This window comes from Marmota marmota, unplaced genomic scaffold, assembly GCF_001458135.2.
Source record: "Marmota marmota marmota unplaced genomic scaffold, marMar, whole genome shotgun sequence".
Taxonomy (NCBI): domain Eukaryota; kingdom Metazoa; phylum Chordata; class Mammalia; order Rodentia; family Sciuridae; genus Marmota; species Marmota marmota.
This window is the reverse complement of record NW_026000229.1, coordinates 13,060,201-13,074,954: the sequence shown is the minus strand read 5'-3', so window position 1 is coordinate 13,074,954 and position 14,754 is coordinate 13,060,201. Positions and strand designations below refer to the sequence as shown.

At 44.8% G+C, this 14,754-nt stretch overlaps 1 protein-coding gene across 3 annotated transcripts in view; it reads right to left on the bottom strand.

The window, feature by feature from the left end:
* The window catches only part of Anp32a (acidic nuclear phosphoprotein 32 family member A), a 33,902-nt gene that overhangs the window by 15,605 nt on the left and 3,543 nt on the right, over nt 1-14,754 (bottom strand). The window contains exon 1 of one of the 3 annotated variants that reach the window (XM_015480484.2): nt 11,734-11,978. The exons of the other annotated variants lie outside the window; for them this stretch is intronic. Within the exon in view, the coding sequence (XP_015335970.1) occupies nt 11,734-11,793 (60 nt within the window). The 5' untranslated portion in view covers nt 11,794-11,978. Of the gene's footprint in view, nt 1-11,733; nt 11,979-14,754 lie in introns of those variants that run through there. 3 annotated transcript variants of the gene reach the window in all.

Here is a 14,754-nt window from a genome sequence, read left to right as displayed (position 1 = left end):
ACCCCCCCAGGCCCTCCAGCTGCTCCACCGCCCCCCCTCCACCCCTACTGGGAATTGAACACTTTTACCACTGAGTCACATTCTCAGCACTTTTCATTTTTTACTTTGAGACAGGGTCTCTTAAAATACAGAGGCTGGCCTTCAACTTGCAATTCTCCTGTCTCAGCCTCTGGAATTGCTGGGATTACAGGCATGGGACCATGCCCAGCCCCAACTGGCTTTTAAAAAATGCTTCAAACTGGGCTCATTGCCAGTCCTGTAATCCCAGATACTTGGGAGACTGAGGCAAGAGGATCACAAATTCAAAGCCAGCCTCAGCAACTTAGTGAGACTGTCTCAAAATTAAAAATAAAATAAAAAGGGGCTGGGGATATGGCTCAGTGATTAAGGGCTCCTGGGTTCGATTCCTGATACCAAAAAAAAAAAGCAAGCTTCAAATAACTAAAGAACCCCGTCAGTGCTACCTCTAGGGACTGCTGTGCTTAATCCAGCCCTGAGCAGTTGATGAAGGTGGGTGAAAACATGCAGTGGTTCACCCAAGGTTAGAGTGGCCACTGAAGTCAAACTCCTAGCCTAAGGCCCACATCCCAAAGTCGCAGCTGCGAAAAAGAGTCAACACAGGAGGCAAATACAAAGGGCTACCAGGGAAGGACCCTAGGCTTGAGTGCAGCCCTCCATCCAGCCTCAGCCCCCAGGGGGTTAAGAGTACAAAGAGGCAGGGAAGCCCAAATGACCTCAGAATCAAAACCTCCTTGAACTTGGCTCTTCCTTCCTCGCCACCTCTACCCCAAATGACACTAACCTCAGCAATGACAGAAGCAGAGCAAATCTCTTGACATTGAAGCCCTAGTGTCCAATCACGAATGGGAAACCGCTGATTTGGGCAGAAATGGGAACCAATCTCGCAGAACCTAAGACTGGGGCTGAAAGTTCTTTCCTCCAAGACGACAAAACAAAGTAGCCCAGGGTTTCAAATAAGAAGCAATTTAATCTTAGTTTTTTCTCCCTCAGACAAATATAAAATGCACAACTTGCCTAAGTCTGTAAAGTCAGGGCTTATGGTAAAATATTGGTGATAGAAGTGCAAAAAATTCTGGAAGTAAATATTAGTTCCATATTTCTATTAACTGGAAGGGGAATAAGTTAAGCAATAGATTGAGGGAGAGCAAGAAAGCAATGTGGAGGTGGCGGAGAGGGAGAGACTGACACTAAGACAGGCAGGAAAAAAAAAAAAGGAAGGAAAGGAAAAAGTTACAGGTTTTGCCTAAATTCTAGAGTTCCACCTATTCCCCTGGGTTTTGGTGATACAACTAGATTTATTCTCTCTTTTTAATAGAATACAGATTGAGTTAATTGTTCACAGGTCTACCACTGCTTTAATCTCAAAGTGCTAAAAAACAAAACAGGAGGAGAAAAAAAAAAAACTTACAATTTTTGACTCTTGAATTTTAAGAGTCTGGGAAGGGCTAGATGACTGTAGAAATGGCCCTAAATTGTCCTCATTAACAGCTCCTGAGGAGGCCTCTGCCATGGCAGCCAGGAAGGTCATCCTAGACTGTGTTGACAGAAACAAGTGGGATGGACAGGTTCCTTGGTCCAAGGTCCCAAAACACTGTGCACTGATGAGCCCAAACTTTAAATTCTGAAACTTGAAGAGCAAACTTGAAGAAGGTAACCAGGGTGGAAAGGCAATTTCAATTAAAGAACAATTGAAGGAACTAGTGATGTTTAGGTCAGAGGGTGGGGGAGACCATGACAGTTATCTTTCCCCAACTATTTGAAGGAGTGTCATGTGCAAACAGAGGTATATTTAAGTTTTCTGCATTACTCCAACAGTTCCATTAATCAATGTGCAGGATTTATAAAGAGGTAGGTTTCTGCCTAATGTAAAACCTAAGAGGGTCTTTTGATCACAGTGGCTGTCTCATGAAGAATGGGCTGTTCTGAAAACTGGTGAACTCCCTGGTCCTGTAAACATGAACCAGAGGCTGCTAAATGACTGTCTGCAAAGCATTATGCATAAACAGTGCTGGACAATTATCACATGAAATGATATTATATAATGAAGCTCTGCAAAGAGACGAGTCCTGGGTCTTTTCCCTTTAAAAAAAAAATATTTCTCTTAGTTGCGGCTGGACACAATAGCTTTATTTTAATAATTTTTTTTTTACAGTGGTGCTGAGAATCGAACCCAGTGCTTCACTTGTGCTAGGCAAGAGCTCCACCATTGAGCTACAACCCCAGCCCCTCTTTTCACCTCTTAAACTGCTAGGATTTGATTCTCTCCTCTTAAAGCAACCTTACTTGCTTGGCCCAAAGGCTCAATTTACCCATTCAACAAGCTGTGTGGAGTAGCCATTATGTGCCAGGCACTGAGCTAGGCATTAGAGATAAAAACAAACTAGGCTTCTGCCCTCATAGGTTTATATTCTAGTGGGAGAACCAGATAATATCTGGGAAGGGGAAAGGAAGAGCCACCACACAGACTCTGAGCAGGAAGCGCACTTGACCCTATTTGGGAAGAGCTAGGAAGCCAGGTAGCTATAACAAAACTTGGGGACGGAAGGAAAGGAGACAGTAGCAAGAGACTGAGGTATGGAAAAGGGTGCTGTCTGCAACATACTCTTACACACCCACAACACATTCCACAAGCACATGGTAGAGCAGGGAATCCATAGGCAACAGAAGACAGAATTGTTTGGACCACCACAAAGATTACCCAAGATTTCCTTTGCCTTGCCCTAAAGTGGGGGTGGGGTGGGGATGAAAGAACTGTTTCCATCCCATGCTTCTAGGTAGAAATGGGCCTAAGCTACACACTTGGGAAAATCCTATGGAAGAATGTTTTAATTTTGTGTAGGCACCTGTGAAGAGATTAGAAAATATGGTTTGGTTCCAGGCTTTACCACTTAGGAACCAGGTGTCTTTGGCCAAGACTTCACTGAAACCAGTTTCTTCATCTATAAAATGGGAAGAACCCACACCAACCCCACATCTCCATGGGACCAGATGGGTATGAAGCCACCTGGTAAGCTTGCTGTCCTGGAGGTTACCGTAATAAATTTTATGACTTTGCAATAATAATATTATTATTTATTATAATAATATTATTATTTATTATTATAATTTTATGACTTTGCAATAATAAATAGATTTTAGGACTTTGCAACCCAGAGAGCAGAGACCAGGTATTATACAACACCAATTCCCCCATATTGCCTTGCACTTAGCTTTCAGTGAATGTTTGCAGAACTGAAAAGCATTAAAAATAACCTGGGACAATGTTCCGCCATTTTTCCTTCCTGTTACATGCAGCCACACTGCTCCAGAAGTCCCTCTTCACTGTATCCTTCACTTTCAGAGAAGAATCAACTGAGCCATATCAAGGCAGTATGTTCAGGGGACAAACCCCCAGAAATGGGAATGGGGACAAGGTCTGACACCTCTGGGTCAGCTCCTAGCTCAAACATCCCAAGAGTGCCAGACCAGATCAATAGAAGGGACCACAGATCTGCCTAGGACATGGCCAGGAGTATTCTGGGAAAGCCCATGAGAGCCAGGGAAATACACAGGGTACACAACATTCCTTTCCAGATTAAGATGACTTGATCTGGTCCAAAGTCCAGAAAATTAAGTAGAATAGCTAGTTCAAAGTCACTTTTGTGTTTTGTTGTTTCCCCTTTCTTTTTTTTAATTGAGGTTTTTAAATCAGAAAGTACAAGCGGATATGGAGTTAATGGTTGAGCCCAGTAAGGGCAGTGACTGTAATCTTATATTAACACATGTCTGCAAGTGATCTGTTTGGGAGGCTGAGGGAGGAGGATCATAAGTTCCAGGCCAGACTAGGCAATTTAGCAATACTCTGACTTAAAATAAAAAGGGCTGGGGATATAGCTCAGTGGCAAAGTGCGCCTGAACCCATTCTCCAGTACTGAAGTGGGGAGGGGATGAGGAGGAAGATAAAGAGGAAGAGGTAGAAAGAGAGGAGGGAGAAGAGGAAGCAGCATCAGCAGAGATGATGATGACTACATACAGTTATTCCTCTGCTATCCCCTTCTTTATTGGCCCAGTTAACTACTTACTGAGCCAAAGTTTGTTCATACATGACATGCACAAGCAATACAGAATCTTTTTTCTCCTTTTACCCAACCAATATATCATACTGATCTTTACTTGTCTTTGTTTTTTCATGAAGTTCATGTAATAGGACACATAAAAACCTCCCATGTTTCTTACTTGCAACTACTGGTTGTATTCCATTGTGTGGATGTGCCACTGTTCTTCCTTCATCCAGTCCCTTATGATGGGTATTTGGGTTACTTCTATTTTTTATTATAATAAATAATTTGCAATGTAGGTAAACTGGAGCATGTCATTTTGCACTCACCCAGATTACTGAAAGAAGTGCTGAAATCAGATCGCACTTCTGATTATAGGGTGAAGTCCTAATGGGCTTACCACTGCCACCTGTGTAGATAAATAAGTCAACCTCCCTTCATTCATTAAATGCTACTCAGAACTTACTAAATACCAGGTACGACTCCAGGTTCTGGGGATACAATGATGAAGGTGTCCTTGTCTTCTGCCCCCAGAGTGCCTGTCCCATCTGGGAGGGATAATCAAAGGGACCTTTATAATACACAAAGGCAGTCTGCTGGGCGTTGAAAGCTATTTGACCTCTGGGCCTGTCTCCTTGTCTCAAAATGGGGTACCTACACTTAGGGGTTTTCTAATGGATCAAAAAAGTAATGATTGCCAAGTACTAGCATGCAGGTACCAGGCAAAACTCATTTTAGGTGCTCAATAAGAGGTTCCAAACCCTCTCAAGTCTCAGAGGGGTCTTCCTTGTGGCAAGGGTAGGGAGGAGCCCTGAGTAAATCAAGCAGCATCACCATGCCCATTCATTCTACCACACATTCTTTCCTTACAGAAGGCTAGAACACACAGCTACTTCCTTTTTGAGGTAATACCTAAGCCCCTAATTGTGTCAGCCTACTTTTATTGGAAAGTGATTGACCCTTCTCCCACTTTCCAGACCAGTTCAGTATCTCTAAGGACCCTAGGGTACGTTTTTCATCTGCAGGCACAAGCCCTAGTATCTGAAGTATGTCAGAGCCATTAGGGGAACCCAGGCATTTTTTTAAGACTCTTACATAGAAAGACCTGGGCAAGCATATGGAAAGTTGATTTTACAGGGATATCTCTGAAAGTGTAAAATAATCATTTAAATGAAAAAAAAAATCATTAAACCTTACATTTTGTTTACTTTTATAGGTTCCATTCCACAATAAAACATTTTTCTTTAAAAACCAGAAATTTTGGCTCAACCTGCTTCACTTTCCTAGGAAAACAAAGGTAGCAGATTTGGATGTAGACGAGAAAGAAATAGAAGTCAAGAATCTAGAGTATTTGCATATATCACCCAGTAGCTGGGAGGAGATTTGGCGATCAGAGCTAAAAGGTTCCAGATTCCATGCGTTATCTCTGGAGGCTGGAAACCTGGTTTGGCACTCCAGCATAGTTCCTCAGTACATGACTCTGGGGTAGTTACTCAACCTTTCTGAGCCTCAGCTCTCTCTCATTTGCTCAATGGGAACAATCTCACTCATCCTGCATCATTTCTATATAAATTAAATAAGAATATGTTACCTGGCACAAAGGAACAGAACAGTCAAAAACAAACAAAACACATACTGGGAAGCAGTGCCCTCATGAACTTCAACCAGAGCCCCCTTTTCACAGTCTCAAGGTGGGCTGCTACTAAATGTGAACCCATCAGCCAACCATGGCTCATCCAGCTCCTTGGAAGAGGTGGGTCAACAGCCATACGTGTGATCTCTACCTAACGATGAGCAGCTTGTCTCCCCCCCCCCCCCAAATAAGCCCTGGGCCTGAGTTCTGCCTCACAAACTCTAGGATCAGAGGCATTGGTAAGTTCTTACCCAGCCCACCAAAGCACCTGGACCTCCAAACCAGGGCTGGAGGACAGAAAAGGTCCAAGTGAATCAAAAACGCAGTGGGTGCAGTGGCACATGTCTATAATCCCAACAGCTCGGGAGGCTGAGGCAGTAGGATCACGAGTTTAAAGCCAGCCTCAGTAAAATCAGATGCTAAGCAAGTCAATGAGACCCTGTCTCAAATAAAATACAAAATAAGGCTGGGGATGTGGCTCAGTGGTCAAGTGCCTCCAAATTCAATCCCCCCCCCCCCCAAAAAAAGGCAGTAGGGATCCTCCAAATATCACTGTTACTTCAGAAAGGCCAAGGGGCATCCCATTCTGATATCAGAGCTGGTGGTTACCAAAATAGGGTAGTATCTCTTCCCAGGCAGGTAAAGGACGAACTCTAGGTCAGTTCTTGCCCAGAAAGCTGGTTGGTAGATACATGTGTTTAAAATGTCTACCCACTCCAACACACCCAGCCATAAATGAGAAAATAAATCTACTATTGTTAATAAATGCAATTTAGAAGTCCAAATTGTTTAAAGCATGAGTCCCAAGAGGATAATAAAAGACATTCTGGGATGACGAGGCAGAGGTCAGTGCCTAAGGTTGATGAGCAGAGTTCTGGCCAACTGTTACAACTTCTCCCTGTTTTGCATCCTATTAATGGTCTCATGAGTTCACATCTTAATCTTGCTGGACCTCAGCTTGCTCAATGGGAAGACGGTATTTCTAGATAGGTATTTTAAGGTTCTGGCTAACAGCAATGCAAGCCCAGCTTAGGTTACCAATACAGCTCAAATCTCAGGCCCCCAGAAGCTTTCCTGGATAGTCATATTCTGTAATCTTCATAGTACTTACCGCACCACCTTGTTTGGTGATTAATTGGATGTTTCCTCCAAAGAAGGGAGGGCCCAAGTGGGCAGCACAGGTGATGTGCTTATCTAGTTCACTGCTATATCTAGAACAGAACCCACTACACAGCAAGCATTCAATCAATGTTTGTAAACAATGAATGAAAAGAGTTAGCCAAGGCTGGGGGTCAGCCAGAAAGGTAGGATTTTAATTCTTACCTGAATTTACTATCTAGATAACTCTGATCAAGCAATGCAGCCCTCTGCAGTATTTTCTATTTGAAAAAAACTTCCCTATAACCCTAGTTTATCAGTTACTCCCTGTTCCTCATCAGGACATCCAGGTCCATAATAAGCCTCCTGTGCTAACATGACACTAAATCCAATCCAAGTCTGCTTTCTGGTATGGTGGGCACCTCTCAGACCAAGAGCCACACTTCACTGGAGCCTATGGCTACTGATCAAACTTAGAGGCACATCCTCATTTCCACATGTGACTGTGTCCTGACAATGATCACACTTGCCACTAGAATTGGCACAAGGTTCCTGAGTACCCACATAGGCCAAACACTTGCAATGAATTAAGTACCCTGTAGCTTTAAGAGGACAATCAGCATTCCATTTCAGCTGCTGCTACCCCTACCCACAACAGCAGACCCAGAGGGCTCTCCTCTAGAGGAAACCTCTCTAGATTCACAGACCAGTTCTCAACCAAGACACATAAAGGCACGTCTGCAGAGCTGCAAACTAGATGGGGGCTCAGAGGAGCAGAAGCGCTCATTATGGCTTCAGGCCAACCTCTGCAGACAGGCTTCATCAGGCCTACCGGAGACAGCTAGGAGGCGTCAGAGTACATACAGCCCACTCTTATAGAGTACACCCAAACTCTACAGCAAAGGGGAAACATGCAAAAGTGGAAGGAATGCCTAAGAGGCCATCCTGGCCAGTTCCTTTCCATCCACATACAACAGGCCCCTGAGCCAGAACAAACAGGCCCTTCCCACATGTAAGCAGGTGGGATGCCTGAGAAACAACTTTGTAGTCACCAGAGCACTTCTTTGTCCCCAGCTGTGGAAGAGTAGCCCAGGGCTCCACATACCCTCAATGTGCCCTCTGGCTAGAATACAAAGAGACATTGATTGACAGGTCAAGAGAAAGGTACCACAAACACACACCCAAATGAGGTGCTACTGGAATTAGCTAAGGAGATTGCTGCTGCATGACCTGGACACCACCTGATAGGTTGGCCGAGTCCCTTTCTCCTGGTGGGTCCAGGAGGTCTTCATGGAAAAGGAACCTCTTAGAGCCCTTTGAAAGACTGGAAGTCGCAGACCCAGAGTTTGGCAGCCAGACCAGGAGTGGAGAGGCAGGAGGGCCGATGCCATAGGACAAGAGCACAGAAAGGCAAGTCAGGCAGAGGACGTGCCACCTCGAGGGAAGCCCTGGGGAAGAGGACACCAGCAGCTTGCCTAATGTTCCTCCAGCCCCACTTCAACAAAAAGCTGAGGGCTCTGTCCTCTGCCCAGGCTTCCCACTTGCTTTAAAAGCCACAACTCCTTACAACAACTGCTGGAGAAAAAGCATTACTGTTATTTACAACTTTATGAAGGTAACAACCAAGGCTCAGATCTGCCAGTAACCTCAAACTCAGCAGTCCTAGGGCACTACCCATTACACCTGATGGCCTTCCTGCTCCATAAAAGGCCCACTGCCTCTCAAACCCTTCAGACTGAGGACGGGCCAAGTCCAATTGATTACACTTCCAGCCACAGCTTGAGGAAATAGGGGTACATGAGAGATTATAAGTGCAGTTGAGTAGACGTATGAGGGGGAGATTCTGTGTGCCCTGTGTGGCATGGGGGGACAGGCCAAGGAGTGGACTCCTGCATCCTAGCAGGTTAAACCTTGGACCTTTCTCTATTTCCTTGCTCCACTTCCTCTTCTTTTACATCAATTTAGTATAATTCTTCCTACCTGCTGTGAAGTTCTGCACCCTCCCTCCATGTGGAGGTTTCCAACTGTGCTTTAGAGTCCTCTTTTGAGCTTTCTAAAAATACACACACTGGGGTACCACCTGGAAACAGATTCAGTAGTTGGGGCAGAGCCTGGGAATCTCTTCAAATGCTTCCCTGGTGGCTCTAACGTAGAGCTGGGGTTGAAATCTGCTTTACTAACCACACACCCTTCCTTCCTCCTGTTTATCACTCCAACTCCTACATGGGAACCAGATAATATCAAGCCTGTGCAATCCATTCCTGTCATGTCCTTCTCTCACTTGTACTGAACTCAAACAATTAAATTTGCTACACAAATACTTCAGTAGAGTAGTCCATTTAAGTAGAATCCCTGCCTCATTCTGGATGCTGGTGCCCAGGCTGTGCACAGGCTATGGCTGATAAACAGGTCAGTGGAAGTGGTTCCCTCACTCTCTCTTATTCTTCCCCTCACAATCATACTGCTTTGCCTGCCAGGAAAGCCAATCATAAATGGTAAGGTGAGAGCTAGTTACATAAGGTGGGGATGAGTCCCTCCCCTAGAGGCAAGAGCCCTCTAAATTTACTATCATAGGTCCTTGCCTCCACCCTCCTGCTATCCCTCCTACACAAACTCTCATCCCCTCCAACCCTTCTCATAATGTCTGCAGAAGGTAGCAGAATCCAGAAATCCAGACCTGAGCACAGCAGGGCTGGCAGGTCTCTCCCCTCCTGAGCTTCACTATGCCCCTCTCCCAACTCTCCTAGCCCAGCAGATCCTGCTGCGTCCTACTTATGCCCAGACTCAAGTAGAAAAAAGCTACCCATGTACTCTCTCAGCTCTGAGCTGGAAAGGGATTTGGGCATATTTGAATGAGGCATTTCTTAGGAAAGCAGGTTTCAATTTTCCATGAGAAGGATGTCCCAGGCTAGGAGGGGAAGGTGTAAGGCCAGTGGGAAGTCTGCGGAGTGGAAGGATATCTTTGAAATAGCTGCAGCAGCAGGGAGAAAAGGAGCTGCAGCTGAATCTCAAGTGGCAACTACCCTGGATACAGTACTGGGGCTGCTCCATATGTCTGGATGCTCCAGCTATCCCCAGATCTAGGAACAACAGCACACCGACCATTAAACTGCTCCCAGGGAAATATAACTTCCTGCAAATTTGAATCTCCAGCTTACAACCTCTTTTCCCAGGGGAACAAATGTTACCTTTTAATATAATGTGCCTGTTGATAATGTAAAAAATTTTAAATGAATGCCAACTAAGGTTTCTAGCAGAACAGACTGTAACAATAACAGCCAGCATTTCCTGAGTGCTTACAGTGTACCAGACTGTTGATCAGTATTATAACATCCTCATCTTATAGAGACAAAAAGGGAAGGTGCTAATAGGTGAAGGGACTTGCCCAAACATCCCAGGTGGAAGTGGGGGAGACAGACACCTAGGCAATATCCCCTCTACAATCCTCTGACTTGGTGCTACAAAGTGTGGGGGGCCCTCAAGAAACCTCCATAGTGAAGGGCACACTTAAGAATGGGGGACAAGAGGGGATGAACATACAGGAGGGGGTGGGGGGATATGGTTGGCTGAGGGCCACTAGCACAACCAAGAATATTGGAAGGCATCTGTCTGGTGTAGGAAGCTACAATGATTCCTTATTCTGTGACTATTTGGGGTGGAAAAGAGCTAGAAGTAAGGAGAAGAGGGGACCAAAAGATGGGCTGGTTTAAAGTAAGGGAGATTTCACAAGACTGCTATAAAAAAGCACTCTCTTCCCCAAACTAAATCAACAATATCTGAGAATACCTTAATATCCATCTTTTAAATGTCTTTCAACAGCAACAGGGTATGAAATCAATTTATGCACCCAAACCAGCACATTTTCTTTTTAATGCTGTATATGCATGTTAGTGCTAAACATATATTATTAGGATCAAGATATTTGGATGCTACTGATCTAATTCAACACCCCCACTTTAGATGTGGAGAAAACAAGAGGTTGAAGAACTTGTCCAACTTAGTTAATAGCAAAGCTGAAAACAGCACTCAAGTCTTTAATAGTTCTCTGGTAATTTCCTCACCAAACCGGAATCTCCAAAAGTAAATACCTCTGGGAAACACAGCCTGGACTTTAATCCACATCAGAGTAATAGTAGAGTAAGCTGATCTTTTAGATCTGCTCCCTGGAGCAAGTTTTGGTAAAGGAAATGATAGGAAAAAGCAGAGGGCAGTCATGAAGCTAAAATAAAATCAATTTGGGGAAAAACACATGGATTGCAGGGCACGATACAGAGCAGGGATTAGAGTGCAGGAAAAAAGACATTTTACCTTATTTAGGACTTTGAATTACCAATACCATCAGGACAACTGCTTCTATACAAGAAGGCTACTATCATGTCTTGGAAGGTAGCTCAGGGCCATGGGTGCTTTGCTCATCTAGTTTCAACCAATTTCATTAAATTGAATAACAGACGCCTTCACAAATCTCCATCCCTGCCAGACTCTTTAATGAAAACATCATTGTTGGGCATTTAGTATTTGCCAAATAGTTACATTCCAATGTAACATAAGATTCTGAGTCAGCTCCACATTTCTCCACCTGCCTGTGAAAGGGAGGCAGTGTTGCTGTGCGCTAGGTACTGGTGGAACATAGGTCCCAAAGACCAGAATGCTAGCTAGTCCTGCAGGGGTGAGCAGGCCACAATGGAGATGTAGTAGCAAATGTCTCTAATAGTGCCCCTTCTGCACACCAAAGTGAGGAGCTGCCTCTTAAACGAAGTCAGGCCAAAGTTGTACCAAGTTCATTCAACCAAGGCCCAGTCTCCACTGAGCAATAGCTTTTGGTTCTTTTCTGAAATGACTACACCAAGACAGAGAGGACAGAATAGCAAGCAGACATCTCATGAGTGTTGTGCACAATTTCCAGAAAAAAAATCAACAGCCCCAAGACTAGAAGAAAATTACCTTGAGAGGCTGGTGGTGCAGCAGCAGCACAGAGAGGAAACTGGGTCTGTGTTTTGCCATCTTTAAAGTACAGGATGCCCTTACTGGAATGAGGATTTGTCCCCTTGAATTTACTTCCTCCTCCCATCAGCCTGGCATCTTCTATCCATTCCTTCTCAGTACCTCAGGCACAAGAGGCTGGTGGGAAAAATAAGGGCTCTGAAACCCAAGCTAGGATCCCAAGATGACTTGTGGTTTTCAGCAATCTGTCCTGAGCCTGATGCCAGTCACTGGGACTCAAACCTCGAATCTTTGCAGTGCAAAGTTCCTTCCACCTGTCTCTGGGAATCTTGACAAAGAGTGGTACTTGGACAACTTCTCATGCTCAAACTAGCTCAGGGCACATACAAAAGGTCTTGGAAAGATCCACATATATGACTCTCCATATGTTTAAAGAAATAAGCACCAGATCCCTGGGGTCACCCCCTCAATCTATTAAGCCAGATTTCTGCAAAGGGCTAGATAACAAACTTAATCAGGAAGCAAAATTAAAAAAGACTATACACAGGCACTTTTATAACAAGCGTGAAAACAAATTTCCACAATTCCTTTATTGATAAAATTCAAAATATATTAGATTCAATTTTTTTTTTTTGGGGGGGGACACAGTTCTGCTAATGAGACAGGTACAATTGGGAGGGTAGATAACATTTTGCTTAACTGGGATTCAAAGTCAGTGCTCCTTATCATAAAACTGATTTCAATGTTTACATGTACAAATTATTCTTAGCTCATGGCAGTTATTAAACCAGGCAGCTCAGCTGTGGTTTGGTGACCCCATGGTAAACCTATATCCAGGGGTAGAGTTTGGGAAATCTGCATTTGCTCTCCAAATGATTCTGGTAATAGACAATGTTTGGGTCCCAAAGGACTACACAACGCTCAAAGTTGTTGTCCACCTAACCTCTGGTTTTATAGTGGAGCACCAAGCTCTGCTGTCTGCCACAATTTAACCTTTCCAAACCCTAGATGATTCATCCTGACAGCCAGATGATGCTGCACTGCTTGGCCTACCCTTAAGGGGTTGTTGGGAGGATTAAGTGAGATGATCCATGAGGTGTTATTAGTATACTGTCCCAGATACTAAGGACATACCAATTCTGTTCATGCATTACATGCAAGATCCCATATAAGCCACTGCCTAAGAGTGGCTCCTGCTTACCTTGTTACCTAAAATGTGTCCCCTGACACCTAAAATGCCAGATTCATTTGAGCCTAAGTAGATGTGACGTGCTAAACCAAATTCTGTATGGCTTCGCTTAAAATGTCAATGCATAGGGCCTATGGTTGAACACCCCCTCATACCCAGTATCTAGAACCAGGAGACTACATGGTCTTCATTTCAATACCTCAGTAACAAGAAACTCACTCTTCATAAGGTGGCACCATTCCAAAGGTGGAGAAGAAAAAGCTCTTCCCCATAGTGCCTTACCCCAACACACACACACACACAGTAAAATACTGTGCTTCAAGGGAGGCTATAGAAGGTTGAGGTTGAGTACTGACTAGCTGACTTTGAGTCCTGATTCTGACACTTATTAGTCACATGATAACTGCTCTCTGCTTCAATTTCCTTAAGCATAATGTAAAGATAACAAAGTATCTATCTCATAGTGCTGTTGTGGGGATAGATTAATTGCTACCTCTAATCCACTTAGCAATGTGTCAGACCCAGCATGGGGGGTATATAAACATAAGCTATTGTTATTGTTCTTATTCTAAACTAAGAAGAAACCCAAGTTATGCCTCACTGCACCCCAATATCTTTCTGAGAATAACATTATCATATACTGAGCACCTACTGAGGGCTAGATCAAACCAATTTTGCCACTTACTGATTAAACAGGATTACAATTCCATTTTACAAGAAATCAAACTTCAGAAAGGTGGGTAACTGCTCCTCCAACCTCAATGTCAGGGGATTCAAACCCAGGTCTCTGCGGTTCCAAAGCCCAGCTTAATTTCATCATGGATCCTCCAGAATCAAACTGCCATCATCAACAGCACCAGTAACAAAATTCAACTGATCACAACTATAAGGAGATCTCAATTTTCTGCCTATGAATCCGAGATTAGCCTGCATACACTGGAGTTAATATCGAGCTACTTAGACCCAATTAGGCAGTATATAGTCAGCTTGGAAAACATCATGCGATGTACTCCAAAGGTCAAAGCTGGCTTCCAGGGCAGCTCTTGCCAGACACTGCCATGAAAGTTAGTATCTAGGCAGACATCAGAGTCTACGTTGCTTTTTTAAAAGTCTCAGAGACAACAGCATTGGAAGATATAAACTGCCTGGGCTTTAACAGCCCGAGAAAGGCAGTTTACTTTTTGCAAAACAAACCTTACTCTTCTTTCGGTTTAGGGTTATGTTTGGTATGGTAGCTAACTTCATTATCCCGGCAAAAATGAGGGGAGGAAAAAGAGCGAGGGGGCTCTGCCAACCGGTAGGGTGCTGCGACACCCACCTGAAACACGCAGCTCGACCTACCTTCCCGGAGAGCCCAGCCCCGGAGGGCGTTTCCCCAGCGCATCCCCGACACCTCGACACCTCGTCCCTCCCGGGTAAGAGGCTGCTTGCTGTCCTTGGCTTCAGTCAGGGCCACTAGAGTCGCGCGCTCAAAACCCTCCCGCCCGCCAAAAGAAACCTCATGTTTAATTTCCCCTCACCCTATCACTTCCGCTGAAGGAGCTAACGCCAGGACGATCGGTTCGTCCTCAAGGCCACATTTAACTACGTCTAGAACGCCTGCCTGCAGGAGGAACAGCGAAATACCAGAGAAGAGGGCGGGGGGCAGGGAGCCCGACTGGGTGTGTGTGGTGGTGGGGGGCTCGGAAGAGGATCGTCGCTCCAGCAGACCTCAGGCCGTGGGCGGGGGGTAGAAACCCCCAGAGGCGAGCAGAGCACAACGGGGGTCCCTGGAGCCAGCTCCCCAAGCCAGAGGCCGTCGGGGCAATGGCGCAAGACTCCGCTCTCCCCCC